Source organism: Tripterygium wilfordii, chromosome 11 (assembly GCF_013401445.1).
Source record: "Tripterygium wilfordii isolate XIE 37 chromosome 11, ASM1340144v1, whole genome shotgun sequence".
In the NCBI taxonomy this organism is placed as follows: domain Eukaryota; kingdom Viridiplantae; phylum Streptophyta; class Magnoliopsida; order Celastrales; family Celastraceae; genus Tripterygium; species Tripterygium wilfordii.
The window spans coordinates 502,982-516,399 of record NC_052242.1 but is presented as its reverse complement, the minus strand read 5'-3'; the positions used below and the strand labels follow the sequence as shown (position 1 = coordinate 516,399).

The window sequence follows — 13,418 nt, the reverse complement described above, 5'->3', positions numbered from 1 at the left end:
AATTGCAAAACAAATATTGAGCAGTCCGTAAATACAATTTAACTAGGTGGCATGCCCGCGCTTTGCGCGGTATGTAATTTTATTTTTTAATTATAATATAGCATAATTGTTGTGTTTGTTTTTCAATATGTGGTTGCAAATTTTATGAAATTTAGGTTATTGATGAAAAATTTTTTTTGTAATTATATTGTTGCGTAAATATAGTGTTTATTTTTAATTTTCGTTTTTTTATTTGTGCATTTTTAGATTGTGGATGGAAGCATATGCAATCGTGATTGTTTTTTTTTTAAAAGAAATTGTTTTCTTTTTTAGTAATTTTAACCATTAAAAACATTTATATTGCAGTTAGATTACTTTGTTAGAAATTTCAAATTTCATTTTCTTACCAAGAAATATGGTTCTATTGATTGTTTTGGTTTTTTATTTTGGTGGCGGTTTTCCAGCTCTGGTTCTCATTGTGAATAAACGGTATGCATGAATTTTGTGTCTATATTAGAGGCATATTTTGAGGAGTATTTTTTTATTTGTTGTGAATATTTTGCATGGCTTTTGCACCAATATTTATTTTCTTCGTTTTTAAAATTATTTTGTCAATTTTACCCATTCCAGTGAGCAACCCAATAACATCTGCATTAACATTTGTGATAGATAGTCATAGACAATAGCGAAACAAAGACAAATGACATAGATAATAGAGTAGGGAAAATGAGAACCTGTCAAATATGTGTGGTTGTTTAGCCGTTTGATTATCTCATCTTGATTTTGAAAATGAAATTTGTAGTGTTCAATGGGAGGACCATCATATCCAGATAGCTCTTTGAAGGAAGAGATGGGCAAAAAATTAATTGATACGTCTCCCGCTACAAGCTTGTACGCATTATCACTATCAACAACCCTGAAATTTCTAATCACGTAAATATGTCCCTCTTTGATTTTATTGCGAAACATTTCGACCTGATGCTTTCGAATTTTTCCATGGATTTGTGTTCCCTGCATAGTCAAAGTTAAAAATTGATGCATCAAAAAAAGGGTTTTAGATTTAATAAAATAAAACCAAAATCATGATGATGTGGTATGAATTTTACGGTAAAATAGAAGAGTCTATCATCACCTCTGCATCCAAGAGAAGCATATCCAAACTCAGGAGGTCATTGTTATTTCGGACGTTCTTAGAATCCCATAGCCGGCTGATGCGGGCAATCACCTCCCAATTCATCCTTGAACCATCAATTTTTTTAGGGTATCAGACATAATGATACGTTGTATGAGAAAGAATTAGTTTAGGCATTGAGAAAGTTGAAGAGAACACAGAGATTTTCTAATTTATATAGGTTAAGCAATCATAAAAATTAATAAATATTTTCTATTAGACATCATAAATTCAAATAAATAGAAATTACCAACCTCAAAGAATTAAACATGGCACTACTTTTGAGAAATAACAGTTACAGATGAGGTTGTTCTATCAAATATGGTCGTTTAGCGTTATAAATGAGTGTGAATGTATATGGAATAATGACTCAATTAATGGATTAAATTATATGATAGACGTTAAACAATAAAGTGAGAAAGGAAAGAAAATCAATTGATAAATTATATGTGTCAACGGCATGATTTCTTCTAATTAAAGACACACGCTTTTATTGTTTATAAAAGGTAACAGAATTAATTAATCACATTAAATTGATTAAAAATTTGGAAAAATAATTAATACATGTTATTTGTGTGTTGTAATAAAATAATTAATATGCATTTTAATCATTTTCATTAATCCACATGGCAATTGTAGAATTTAGCAAAAAGCTGATGTGGCTGCACCAAAATCATTCTCTTATTCAGTAATCATATAATGTATATGATATGATATGTGTTCAAGCATTAGTGTAATTCATATATAGCTAACTAGTAGATTATTCAAATCTGCAGGAATTGTACGAGAGAGAAACGTATGAGGATTGGGGAAAAAGGAAAGATAGGTTAGAGAATTAGGACGGACGAGATCTGCATGAAGGGTTAGGAGAGAGATATATATGAGGATTAGGGGAAAGGAAAGAGCTTCTAATCGAAACTCTAATTCTTCATGATTATTGTTTGTTTGGATTATCAAGATCTACAGGAGTTGTATGCAAGGGTTAGGAGAGAGAACATATGAGGATTAAGGGAAAATGAAAAATAGATATGAGGATTAGGACGAGATCTGCAAGAATGGTCATGAGAGACCTGCAAGAATGGTTAGGAGAGACAAACATATGAGGAGTATGAAAGAAGACAGATAAACTTGAGGATTAGGCAAAGGAAAATATACATATGAGGAACCCCTCTGTAGAAAGGAGTTCGAGATATGCATGAATAGGAATGGGTTAGGAGAGAGAAAGGGTTAGGGAAAAAGAAAAGATGCATAGATAAAATGTGGACTGTTAGATTTATCTTATGAAATCCAACGGCTCACAACACAACACACGACAATAGTTCGGTACTTTAAGTACCGAAAGTCCCCCCGATCCGTGAATTATTGCTCAGTTTAGTTGTGTGTTATTGCTCAGTTTTTCCATATGAGATATTTAGTTCAATTTCTCCATAACTAAAAATTACAGTACTCATTGTCCTTCAGTGTATAATCTAGTGACCTTCTATCCTCCATATACATAAATTGAGAATAAAATGGGATCATGAATTAAAGCATTTTTTAATTAAGAATTTTTGTGGATGTCTCATGAAGTGTTGTAGTGGTAGACATTTGAACCTTCACTCCCACAAAATATTATTAATTTTTTTTATCGACTATCAAATTATAAATAATTTATGTCCACCTACTAATTATAATCGAAAGGTCACAATTATATATACTTTTATATCCACAGGAGAAACAGCAAACAAGTTAAGTGGGTCCCACACAAAATGATCCACTGACCAACGCGTGAGAAAATGCGCTTATCGACTTGATTATCGGATATTAAAAATAGCGTGAGAAAACGACAGTACAGACGACTGGGACCGGAACTGGACTGGACGTGTGTAGCGAATATTCACCAGATTTGAATTGGTGGTTGCGAATCCGCTACACTACCTTCACTTTTCCCATAATCTCACGCAATGATAAGTCAGTTAGCTGATTGTGATAAGTGCAGCTAGCTATCTTATAAGTTGAAGTACTTCTCTATATAAGTCGGTAGAAAAAGAAACGCCTCTGTACAAACGCATCGAAGATAGCGAGACCAAGTCTTTTCTCTTCTTTATCTTCTCTCTATCCTCCTACGCAGCTCTTGAAACCCTAAAAGCTCTCGATTTCCGTAGTTAATTGAGCTGAATCTTTTGAAGCTCCTCGAAATTTCGGGTTCAGTGAGCAATTCAGCTCAGATTCGGAGCCGTGATTGTGCCATTTGGTGCGATTTGGAGTTTGATTGGTGTTTTTCGACTTTGGATTAAAAGGCTCTCTTCATTTATTTATTTATTGTCTGCTCTGATTGCTTTAACGCCCGTTAGAGCTTCGTTTTGGAAGATTTCGGCTGGAGGATGTCTTCCCTCAGTAGAGAATTGGTATTTCTCATCCTTCAATTCCTGGAGGAAGAGAAATTCAAGGAGTCTGTTCATAAGTAAACTCCTCCTCCCTTTATCTATCTGTGCGTGTTTTTAGTGAATCTACATGTTTGTAATTCATCTATGTCGGTGTATGTTTGTTCACTTGTAGAGGGAAGATAAATTCTTACATGTGTTTATATCATTTTGAATTTAAGTGTTTTTATTTCATATTATTATGGATTGAAAAGTGTGTGGCGTTATTTTTCAGGGGAGTTTTTTGAATTGTTTGGTTCTACCGTTCTAGGTTATTTGAAAACTTGGGTGACAGGGGGCTTTAGAGGTTGGATTAGGTGGTTGGACTAGATTTGCTTGGTTGTGGAGGGAACCGATGAGAAGAAGGAAATAAGTGAAGAATAGGAAATTACGGAGACTCAGCATTGAAATTGTCTTGGGCATTTTGAAAGTGATGATTTTAACTTCAAACGAGTGTCGTTGATTTATTTGGATTTAGTCCCATCGTGTTTGTTTAGGGCTGGTTGTAAAACTTCTATGTTAGAGGTATATTTAACCTTTTAAGAACAGGAGTAAACTATAGACCATGCTCTGTTATGGGTATTAAAAATAAAATGATCAACTGGGAGTTGATAATCTTAAGTAAGCCGAGAACTCTCATGTGTGTGCGTGTTTTCGGTGGTTTTGTGGGGGCTGAGGTTAGAAATTCACTTACAAGGTGCCAAGAGAGAACAAATTTATGCCCGAGGGATCTTTTGCACCTCCACTAAAAAGAAAGCCTTTGAAAAAAAACTAGTAATATTTCATTCAGAATGAATGTTCAATTTCGCAGTTAAGGGCTGTAAAACTCTTTGCCTTAACTGAAATTTTTTTGGCTGTTTCAGGCTTGAGAAAGAGTCCGGATTTTTCTTCAACATGAAGTACTTTGAAGATAAAGTCCAAGCTGGAGAATGGGAAGAAGTTGAAAAGTATTTGTCAGGATTTACCAAAGTTGATGACAATAGATACTCCATGAAGATATTCTTTGAAATCAGAAAGCAGAAGTATCTTGAAGCACTTGATCGGTATGTTTTGATTCCAACTTTGCACACACACACACACACACACATATGTATCGCATTTGTGGTCTATTAAAGTACATAAATTTTGCACCCTTTTGCTCTTTGGTTGGTATTATAGGCAAGATAAGGCAAAGGGTGTTGAGATACTGGTGAATGATTTGAAAGTCTTCTCTACATTTAATGAGGAACTGTACAAAGAGATTACACAGCTTTTGACTCTCAGCAACTTCAGGTAATCTTTTTTTGCAAAGATAAATTGGATTTTTTTTCTTCTATATTGCAATGACAAGTAGGAAGTTATACATGAATTAGTCTTTACGATGTCTGGAAATTCTCATTGTAGACACCTTTTCTCAACTGAGCTTCACTGAACAGCTGGGCTTAGTTAGATGTTTTATCTTTATATGGAAGCTGAATCAAACATGTATTCAAGAAATTCCTTCAAAAGGAAACATGTGAGAGAGGAATCAGACTATGATTTTCTTTTCCTGCATTTTGCACCTACCTTTTGGAACAGCAGTTCTTCATATCCAATTAACATTGTAGTATGACACTGCTTGTTTGGGCTATAAAGTCCGTAAATCTATGTACCATTAAAATTAAATATCCCTAACCTTTTTTGTCTGCTGGTCATTAATGCAGGGAAAATGAACAGCTGTCCAAGTATGGTGACACGAAAACTGCTCGTACAATAATGTTGATAGAGCTGAAAAAGCTCATAGAAGCTAATCCCCTTTTCCGCGATAAGCTTGTTTTCCCTACTCTAAAATCATCAAGATTGCGAACTCTAATAAATCAAAGGTATGCTTATGTATTAAACAACCAAACTAAGACTGTTTGGCTCTTTTTTAGTTAGGGACTATGGTTATTAGACTCGGGTATGGGTACATATCTGTTCTGAGTGACAGACTCTTTAAAGCAAGGATACTGCCCTAAATGACATGCAAGTTGGTGGTTTATGTAGTTTGAATTGGCAGCACCAGCTATGCAAGAACCCCAGGCAAAATCCAGACATCAAGACTTTGTTCACAGATCATACATGTACACCTCCAAATGGTCCTCTTGCCCCGACACCAGTCAATCTTCCCGTTGCTGCTGTTGCTAAGCCAATTGGTTATACACCACTTGGAGCTCATGGGGTGTGATTTTGTGATCTCATGCTTAACCTTTCCATCTCCCAACCCAATTATATTTATATAACTTGTGGAGTGTTGCCTAATGTATACTTATGTTTCCTTTTTCTGTGTACAGCCATTCCCACCTACTGCTGCAGCAGCAGCTAATGCTGGTGCTTTAGCCGGTTGGATGGCCAATGCTTCTGCTTCGTCATCCGTTCAAGCAGCTGTTGTTACTGCATCGTCAATACCTGTTCCACAAAATCAAGGTTAGATTGCTGGAGTTAGCAGTTAATAGATGCACATTGCTCTTGTAGTGCAGCAACATTAATGTGAAAATCGCTCCACTTCATGGAAAACATTCTATTTTCATTTTCTTGTTACATTGCACGGGATCCAATATGGTTGAAGGACTCCCTCAAGTTTTTATTTTTTCCTTTCACTTAACGAGGGATGAAGTGAGGTCTATATTGACTATCAGTTACCAGCATTGCAAATGATGGATATGTGTGACTGTATTCTGTGAGTGAATATATGTTAAATGTATTATGTGAGTGGATATATGTTGAATGTATTCTGTAAGTGGATACTCGAGGAGCTTAAAGTTTAAATTATCATTTGGAAATTTTTTATGTTTATTGACCTCAAGAATGATATATCATATATTGAACTAAGTATATAACAGGGAAAGGGCACAAGTTTTTAACTGGATGTATAGTGAGTTGAAATTGAGTCTGCCTTATTTCTCTGGATACTTATTGGATGACAGTGTCTACTTTTTTAACTCACTAGTTTCATCAGGTTTGAAACGTCCAAGAACTCCTCCAACAGCTCCAGGTCTGGTTGATTATCAGAGTGCTGATCATGAACAACTAATGAAACGACTTCGGCCTGCCCAGTCTGTTGAGGAGGTAAGTCCATTTAGTAGAAATTTCATTTAGGCTGCTTGGACTTTTCATGCTTTTTGTCAAGTATTACATAATTATTCAAACCTTCATTTATTTTATTCCCAGTTCTCTCATTGCTATTATTTGTCAGGTGACATATCCAACACCTCGACAGCAAGCCTCTTGGTCATTGGAGGACCTGCCAAGAACAGTAGCTTTGACGTTGCATCAAGGATCCACAGTGATGAGCATGGATTTTCATCCTTCTCAGTCCACATCACTACTCGGTATAATTGTTTATCTTCCTTAGGATCACGTTTGTACTGATAAAGTAGTTAAAAAATCCATTGCATGCTACATTTCTCTCCTCTCCCCTTCTTCCTTGCTTTCACTGATGTTCATCACTTGAGCAGTCGGTTCTGCTAATGGCGAGATTACACTGTGGGAACTTATACTGAAGGAGAGGATGGTCTCTAAGCCGTTCAAGATTTGGGACATGGCCACATGTTCATTGCCATTTCAGGTTCTAATATTGCAGTAGCCTTTTGTATTGCATTTTGGCCACATATATATTTCCCTGCCCACTTCACCACTTAATATGCATTTTGGATTAAGATATTCATGCGTGCCTTTTTCAGTTCAAATAATGTTTGATGCTGAAGAATTTTAGACCTCTAATTGTGAGCCTCATTAACCATTGTTTGTTTCAGACTTCTTTTGTCAAAGATGCACCAATATCTGTCAGCCGTGTGGCATGGAGTCCAGATGGAAATTTTGTGGGTATGTGACACCCGCCGCCCTCCCTGCGGTTGACTATACTTTTAGATTCATGTCTGCATCTTATTGTTTTCCTTCTTGTAGGTGCTGCATTTACTAAACATTTGGTCCACATATATGGTTATGCTGGATCCCGTGATCTACGCCAGCATTTAGAGGTGAGTATTGCTACTTGACAATCTAGGCATATATTGTAGCTGCAGCCTGACTTGTTTCCTTTGTGTTCACAGATTGATGCCCATGTTGGTAGTGTGAATGACTTGGCTTTTGCTCATCCAAATAAAACACTCTGTGTGGTCACCTGTGGAGATGACAAGTTGATAAAGGTGAGAGAAAATTCGTGCAATAAATTCTGATCATGATAGAATGAGAACTGTGTTTCATATAATCTAAGTGAAGAGATGAAGCAGGTGTGGGATTTAGCTGGACGAAAGTTACATCACTTTGAAGGTCATGAGGCACCGGTTTATTCTATCTGTCCTCACCACAAAGAGAGCATTCAGGTATTTGAGACATTGGTTTTTGTAGATATAGTCTCTTTTGCAAATTTATTTTGTCTTGCAGCGTCTTTTTTGTTTCAAATAGTGTCTCCTTATATAAGCGCTGGAAATGTTTTGTCCTCAGTTTGTACTTCCTGACTCATTTTTGCTTATGAATGTAAAAATGCTAGTATCAATAGAAGTAGAACCCTTGGCCTAGTGGTAAAGTTTCTTCATCACAATCCTATGGTCATGTGCACATCTTGCCCTTCTCCAAACCTGCCTCTACTGTGGGACTCTTGTTGAATGAAATATATATCTTTTTACAGGCCATTTAATGAACTGATTATCATTGAGCTACAAGTGTTAATGCTACAAATTCAATGATAATAAATGATTATCATTTGGTGTCTCATGAACTAGTTAGATTGTTCTACAGACTTTTGTAAGTTCACCAAATATATTGAAATAACTGAGCAGGTTTTTTCTTCCCAAAAAGAATCTAGTTTAGGTATGATACTGTTTTAGCTAATTAGGTAATAGGTCATGGGGGAGACAATATTGCTATGTACTTTTGAGAGACATGGAGTTTTTTAGTTGCTTCTTGGAGGTGCTATAAATGTATTTAATACTCTTTAAAATTCCAAAAGCAAAACCTACAAAAGCTGCACATTTTTGTTTGACGTATCTTGAAGGAAACATTTGCACAGAATGATCAAAATTGTTTCATTTATTGTGAATATGAAATGGGAGGCAAATTTACCAAGTTCTTGTTTGTCATTCTATGAAGTTTCAAATTTACTATTGTGATCTAAGCCAGGACTAGAAAGCAATATAATGTCTAGTAGGAGATAGGGAACAAATAAAGGTTCTTGAATATTCACATTTTCTGTGTAGAACATTCCTTCACCCTTCCACTCTGATTGCTATCAAGGCTACACCAACCTGCTGTATATTGTTTTTGTTCCTTGACATGCGTTATATGACTGCCTGTCCTCCCTTTTTCTCAACACAGATGACAGTTCTAATGCTAGGATGCATGATATCTATCTCTGCTTTAATGTCCTTACCTTATATGGGGTGGTACAATAGAATCAATGCCTTGCTTATTGTGCTCTTTGGCGCAATCAATGCCTTACTTATTGTGCATTGGTTCAGGATCTTCTGTATTTATACTTTTGCCTGTGCTTGCTTTGTAACAAATACTGTCAGCAATGTATGACACATGTATGGACACTACAGTTTTGCCCATGCAATGTTGTCCACTGTCCACACCACTTGGTATTACTGGCTGAAATCAGCTTGTATCATAATAGTAGTTTTATATTATATCTAGTGGAAGAGATGTTTCAAAGGCATTTTGATTCTGGATTGCAGTTCATATTTTCAACTGCTATTGATGGGAAAATAAAAGCGTGGCTATATGACAACATGGGTTCTAGAGTTGACTATGATGCTCCTGGACACTGGTGCACAACAATGCTTTACAGTGCTGATGGAAGCAGGTAAGATTGATGAAATTCTATTGTGTTTGTCAAGTTGGTTTCTTTGTTCTCATCCCTGGATGTTTTCGAATTTGTAACTTTTATGATTGTTTTCTTACCGTTGTTTCGTGCATAAATTGCTTCAGGTTGTTCTCTTGTGGGACGAGTAAGGAGGGGGACTCTTTTCTTGTTGAATGGAATGAAAGTGAAGGCGCAATAAAGAGGACCTATACTGGGTTTAGGAAGAAATCAGTGAGAGCAGGTGTTGTACAGTTCGACACGACCCAAAATCACTTTTTGGCTGCAGGTGAAGATAGCCAAATAAAGTTTTGGGATATGGAAAATACCAATGTTCTGACAAGCATAGATGCGGAGGGTGGACTCCCGGTTGGTTACATTTGTATATTAATATCTCTTTTATGATACTTTTCCCTTCCACAATCTGTACTGATTATATTAAATGCTTCAGCCACTTCCCCGCTTGAAGTTTAACAAGGACGGAAGTATTCTTGCTGTTTCAACAGCAGACAATGGATTCAAAGTACTTGCGAACAATTCTGGTCTTAGAATTATAAGATCGGTGGATATGCCCCCGGCTTATGAAGCACTAAGAATGCCCATTGAATCTTCTGTCATGAAGGTTGTGGTTGTTTCTTTATTTTGTTGAATATTTCCTTGTGAATATTTTTGCCTAGTATGTGTGATAACTCCCTTTCATGTCTGGTTACAGGTTTCAGGCACTTCTGCTGTTCCAAATGCCAGTCCAGTCAATTGTAAAGTGGAGAGGAGTTCCCCTGTTAGGCCTTCTCCAATTATGGTATTTCCTTCCAAACATTATTGTTATAAGACATGTACTTTAGAAGTTACAAGCAATTGTTATAGGATCTGTATTCCCAATGAATGCAAGAAACGTGTATAAGTAAATTAACGTCTCCTCCCGATTTTAGAAACATATTTTCCCAGTTATAGTGCGCTCTTGCTTTTTTGATTAGTGACTTTGAAAATACTTTCCCGGAGTTTTTGATTGGTTTTTTTTTGTTCTTTCTTTTTTTGGTATCCACCTGCTTTTCTGCGATTTATTTCCTCTTTTAACTTTGACAAGCTACTGCAACTTGGTTAAATCCTTTGCTGGCAGACAATGATTTCCTTGTTTTGGTTTTCTTTTACAAGAATGGTGTTGACTCAATGGGTAGAAGCATGGAAAAGCCAATAACGATGGATGAAGTGATTGATAAATCGAAGCCTTGGCTGCTGGCTGAAATTGTAGATCCCGGCCAGTGCAGAATGGTTAGCTTGCCTGACAGCACTGATACTTCTGGCAAGGTGTGTTGAAGTCTGCTTTTAAGGTTCTTATGGGTTGCATGGCATTTTAATCATCAACCGCTTCAACCATTATATATGTATATATCCAGGTTGTTCGACTTCTATATACAAACTCTGGAGTTGGCATTTTGGCACTTGTATCTAATGGAGTTCAGAAGCTGTGGAAGTGGTCTCGCAATGAGCAAAATCCAACTGGGAAGGTATTTCATTCTATTCTTGTTCTCGCTTCGATTTCTTTTGTGCATTTGGAATATTGTTTGGTGAAGGGATTGCTGAAGTGAGTGAGATTTTGAAGGCCACTGCAAGTGTCGTACCACACCATTGGCAACCAAACAGTGGTCTTCAAATGACCAATGACATCATAGGTGTCAACCTTGAAGAAGCAGTCCCGTGCATCGCACTCTCTAAGAATGACTCATACGTCATGTCAGCCACTGGTGGAAAAGTCTCATTGTTTAACATGATGACCTTCAAGGTATGTCTGGTCATGATTGGCAGTCAGATAGTATTGACATTTCTTTCTCAATGCTTTATCACGACTTGCTTTATTCGTAGGTAATGACAACATTCATGCCGCCTCCCCCTGCTTCAACCTTCTTAGCATTCCACCCGCAGGATAATAACATTATCGCTATTGGAATGGAGGATTCTACCATTCACATATACAATGTCAGAGTGGATGAGGTATTTACTCTTTCCAACCGCTTCTCTTTGTATTTTTTTTGGGACTTGTTTTGGCTCTTGACTGGAACTGATGTGTCTGCTTTGATTTTTCTAGGTGAAGTCAAAATTGAAAGGCCACCAGAAGCGAATAACTGGTTTAGCCTTCTCCACCAATCTTAACATCTTAGTTTCATCTGGTGCCGATGCTCAAGTATGCAAAACCCCTGATATGGTTACTTGTGTTTGTATATAACATATTTGTATCTCTGTGTGTGTAGTATACTGTATACCTGCAAATTATGTTCTTATTAGATAAACAACGCTGTTAATGACATCCTTTTTATGCCAAGGAATGGTAATTGCATCTGGCATTCACCTTGATGGTGAAAATTGCTGTCAACTTTTAATTGCGCAACTTCCCTCTATACGTCACAAACTCTTTGATTAATGTATTTGCTAACTTGTTAATTGAAAAACAGAAACTTAGGGAGGGTCTTTAACTCATTCAAGGTGCAAAATTGTTTGAACTTGTATGGTTGCTCTAATAGTAGTACATTACTTCTGCAGCTTTGCATTTGGAGTATCGATACATGGGAGAAAAGGAAGTCTGTAACAATTCAAATTCCAGCAGGTAAGGCGCCAAGTGGAGATACACGTGTGCAGTTCCATTCTGATCAGATCCGCATGCTAGTGGTTCATGAGACCCAATTAGCTATATATGATGCCTCCAAGATGGAACGAATTCGGCAGGTAGGAGGTCATTGTTGTGAAGTAATATAATTTCCATTTATGGATATTTTCAAACAATTAAATGCATTGTTCCTTTGCAGTGGATCCCACAAGATGTATTGTCTGCTCCCATATCTTACGCAGCGTACTCTTGCAATAGCCAACTAGTCTTTGCTACGTTTGTTGATGGTAACATTGGGGTTTTTGATGCTGATAGCCTGAAACTCAGATGCCGCATTTCTGCATCATCATACATGTCTCAGTCAGTCTTGAATGGGTTAGTTGACGCCCGTTGACTTTTTTAATTCAATTGTAGAGCCTAATAAGATTATTGATTTTATGCTATGTGGACACAGTCCTGCCCTTTACCGTGGTTATGGTGCTATAATATTTTTGATTCATCTCCTGTTTAATCCTTATTGTAGGAGTCAATCTGTGTACCCACTTGTTGTTGCTGTTCACCCTTCGGAGCCCAACCAATTGGCAGTTGGGTTAACAGATGGGTCTGTTAAAGTTATGGAACCGACAGAATCAGAAGGGAAGTGGGGGTCGACTCCACCGGCTGATAATGGGATGTTAAACAGTAGAACGACGTCGTCGTCCACCACAAGCAACCACACACCAGATCAGTTGCAAAGATGAGATTTCCCTGTTTCTTTGTTTTGTGATAGAGTTGTCCTCTGTAATCTAATTCCACGTAGAAATTTAGGAGTTTTAGTTCCCATATGTTCTTAATTATAAGTAGCATGGAAGGTGATTGATTATTAGTGATACACATTCTTCTTGTATACCTTGTGTAGCCCAACTCTGTATTTGATTCCCCATTTCCCAGTTATTTAGAGTGGCAAGCTCGTTTAAACAGTATTTGTTTCTTTTCCTTTCGATTTCAAATAAACAGAATTGTTATTTTAGTTCTTATATTTTCTTTGGTGGTTCTCTCAAAATGATAAAAAAAAAAAACACTTATATGAAAGTGTGGATGGTGATTGATGGAAGAGAGGTATGGTTATACATCATCTCTCTTTTAGAACAAATTGATGCTGCTTTACATTTCAGTGTGACCTACAATGGATTGGAATGTACAGGTATATGTATCATTGTAGTACTTCCAACTCCCAACCATTTCATCTTTCTAGTGTGATCTTAAAATACCAACCATTTGGTAAACCATGAACCCTAAATGGGAGAAAAAAATCGTCTGGTAAGTTGATGTTATATGATTTATAGCCTGGGTTTTCATGGTCTCAGTGGGCTCCAGGGCTCACACTTTGGGTTTGGGAGAAGGGTTAGGAGTCCCTTTTTAGTTTTCACTCATATGGATTTCGATATTTCGGTATAGTTTTACCTATCATCAGTGTGGTCTGAGATT

General features: G+C 36.8%; 1 protein-coding gene across 2 annotated transcripts; it reads left to right on the top strand.

The window, feature by feature from the left end:
- The first annotated feature begins 3,197 nt into the window (after positions 1-3,197).
- On the top strand, positions 3,198-12,967 carry LOC120008923 (topless-related protein 3-like). 2 transcript variants are annotated; one of them, XM_038859306.1, is made up of 25 exons: positions 3,198-3,593; positions 4,416-4,595; positions 4,711-4,824; positions 5,235-5,393; positions 5,557-5,731; positions 5,844-5,976; positions 6,509-6,618; positions 6,746-6,881; positions 7,008-7,117; positions 7,305-7,374; positions 7,456-7,529; positions 7,602-7,697; positions 7,782-7,874; positions 9,228-9,355; positions 9,481-9,721; positions 9,804-9,974; positions 10,065-10,151; positions 10,505-10,657; positions 10,747-10,857; positions 10,953-11,132; positions 11,213-11,341; positions 11,436-11,531; positions 11,888-12,070; positions 12,151-12,326; positions 12,475-12,967. In XM_038859306.1, exons 1-25 carry the CDS (start codon positions 3,514-3,516, stop codon positions 12,689-12,691), a joined length of 3,402 nt encoding a protein of 1,133 aa, XP_038715234.1. In that variant the 5' UTR covers positions 3,198-3,513; the 3' UTR covers positions 12,692-12,967. The 2 variants fall into 2 exon arrangements, with proteins under 2 accessions (XP_038715234.1, XP_038715233.1); XM_038859305.1 differs by having other exon boundaries at positions 6,500-6,618.
- The last annotated feature ends 451 nt before the right edge of the window (positions 12,968-13,418 follow it).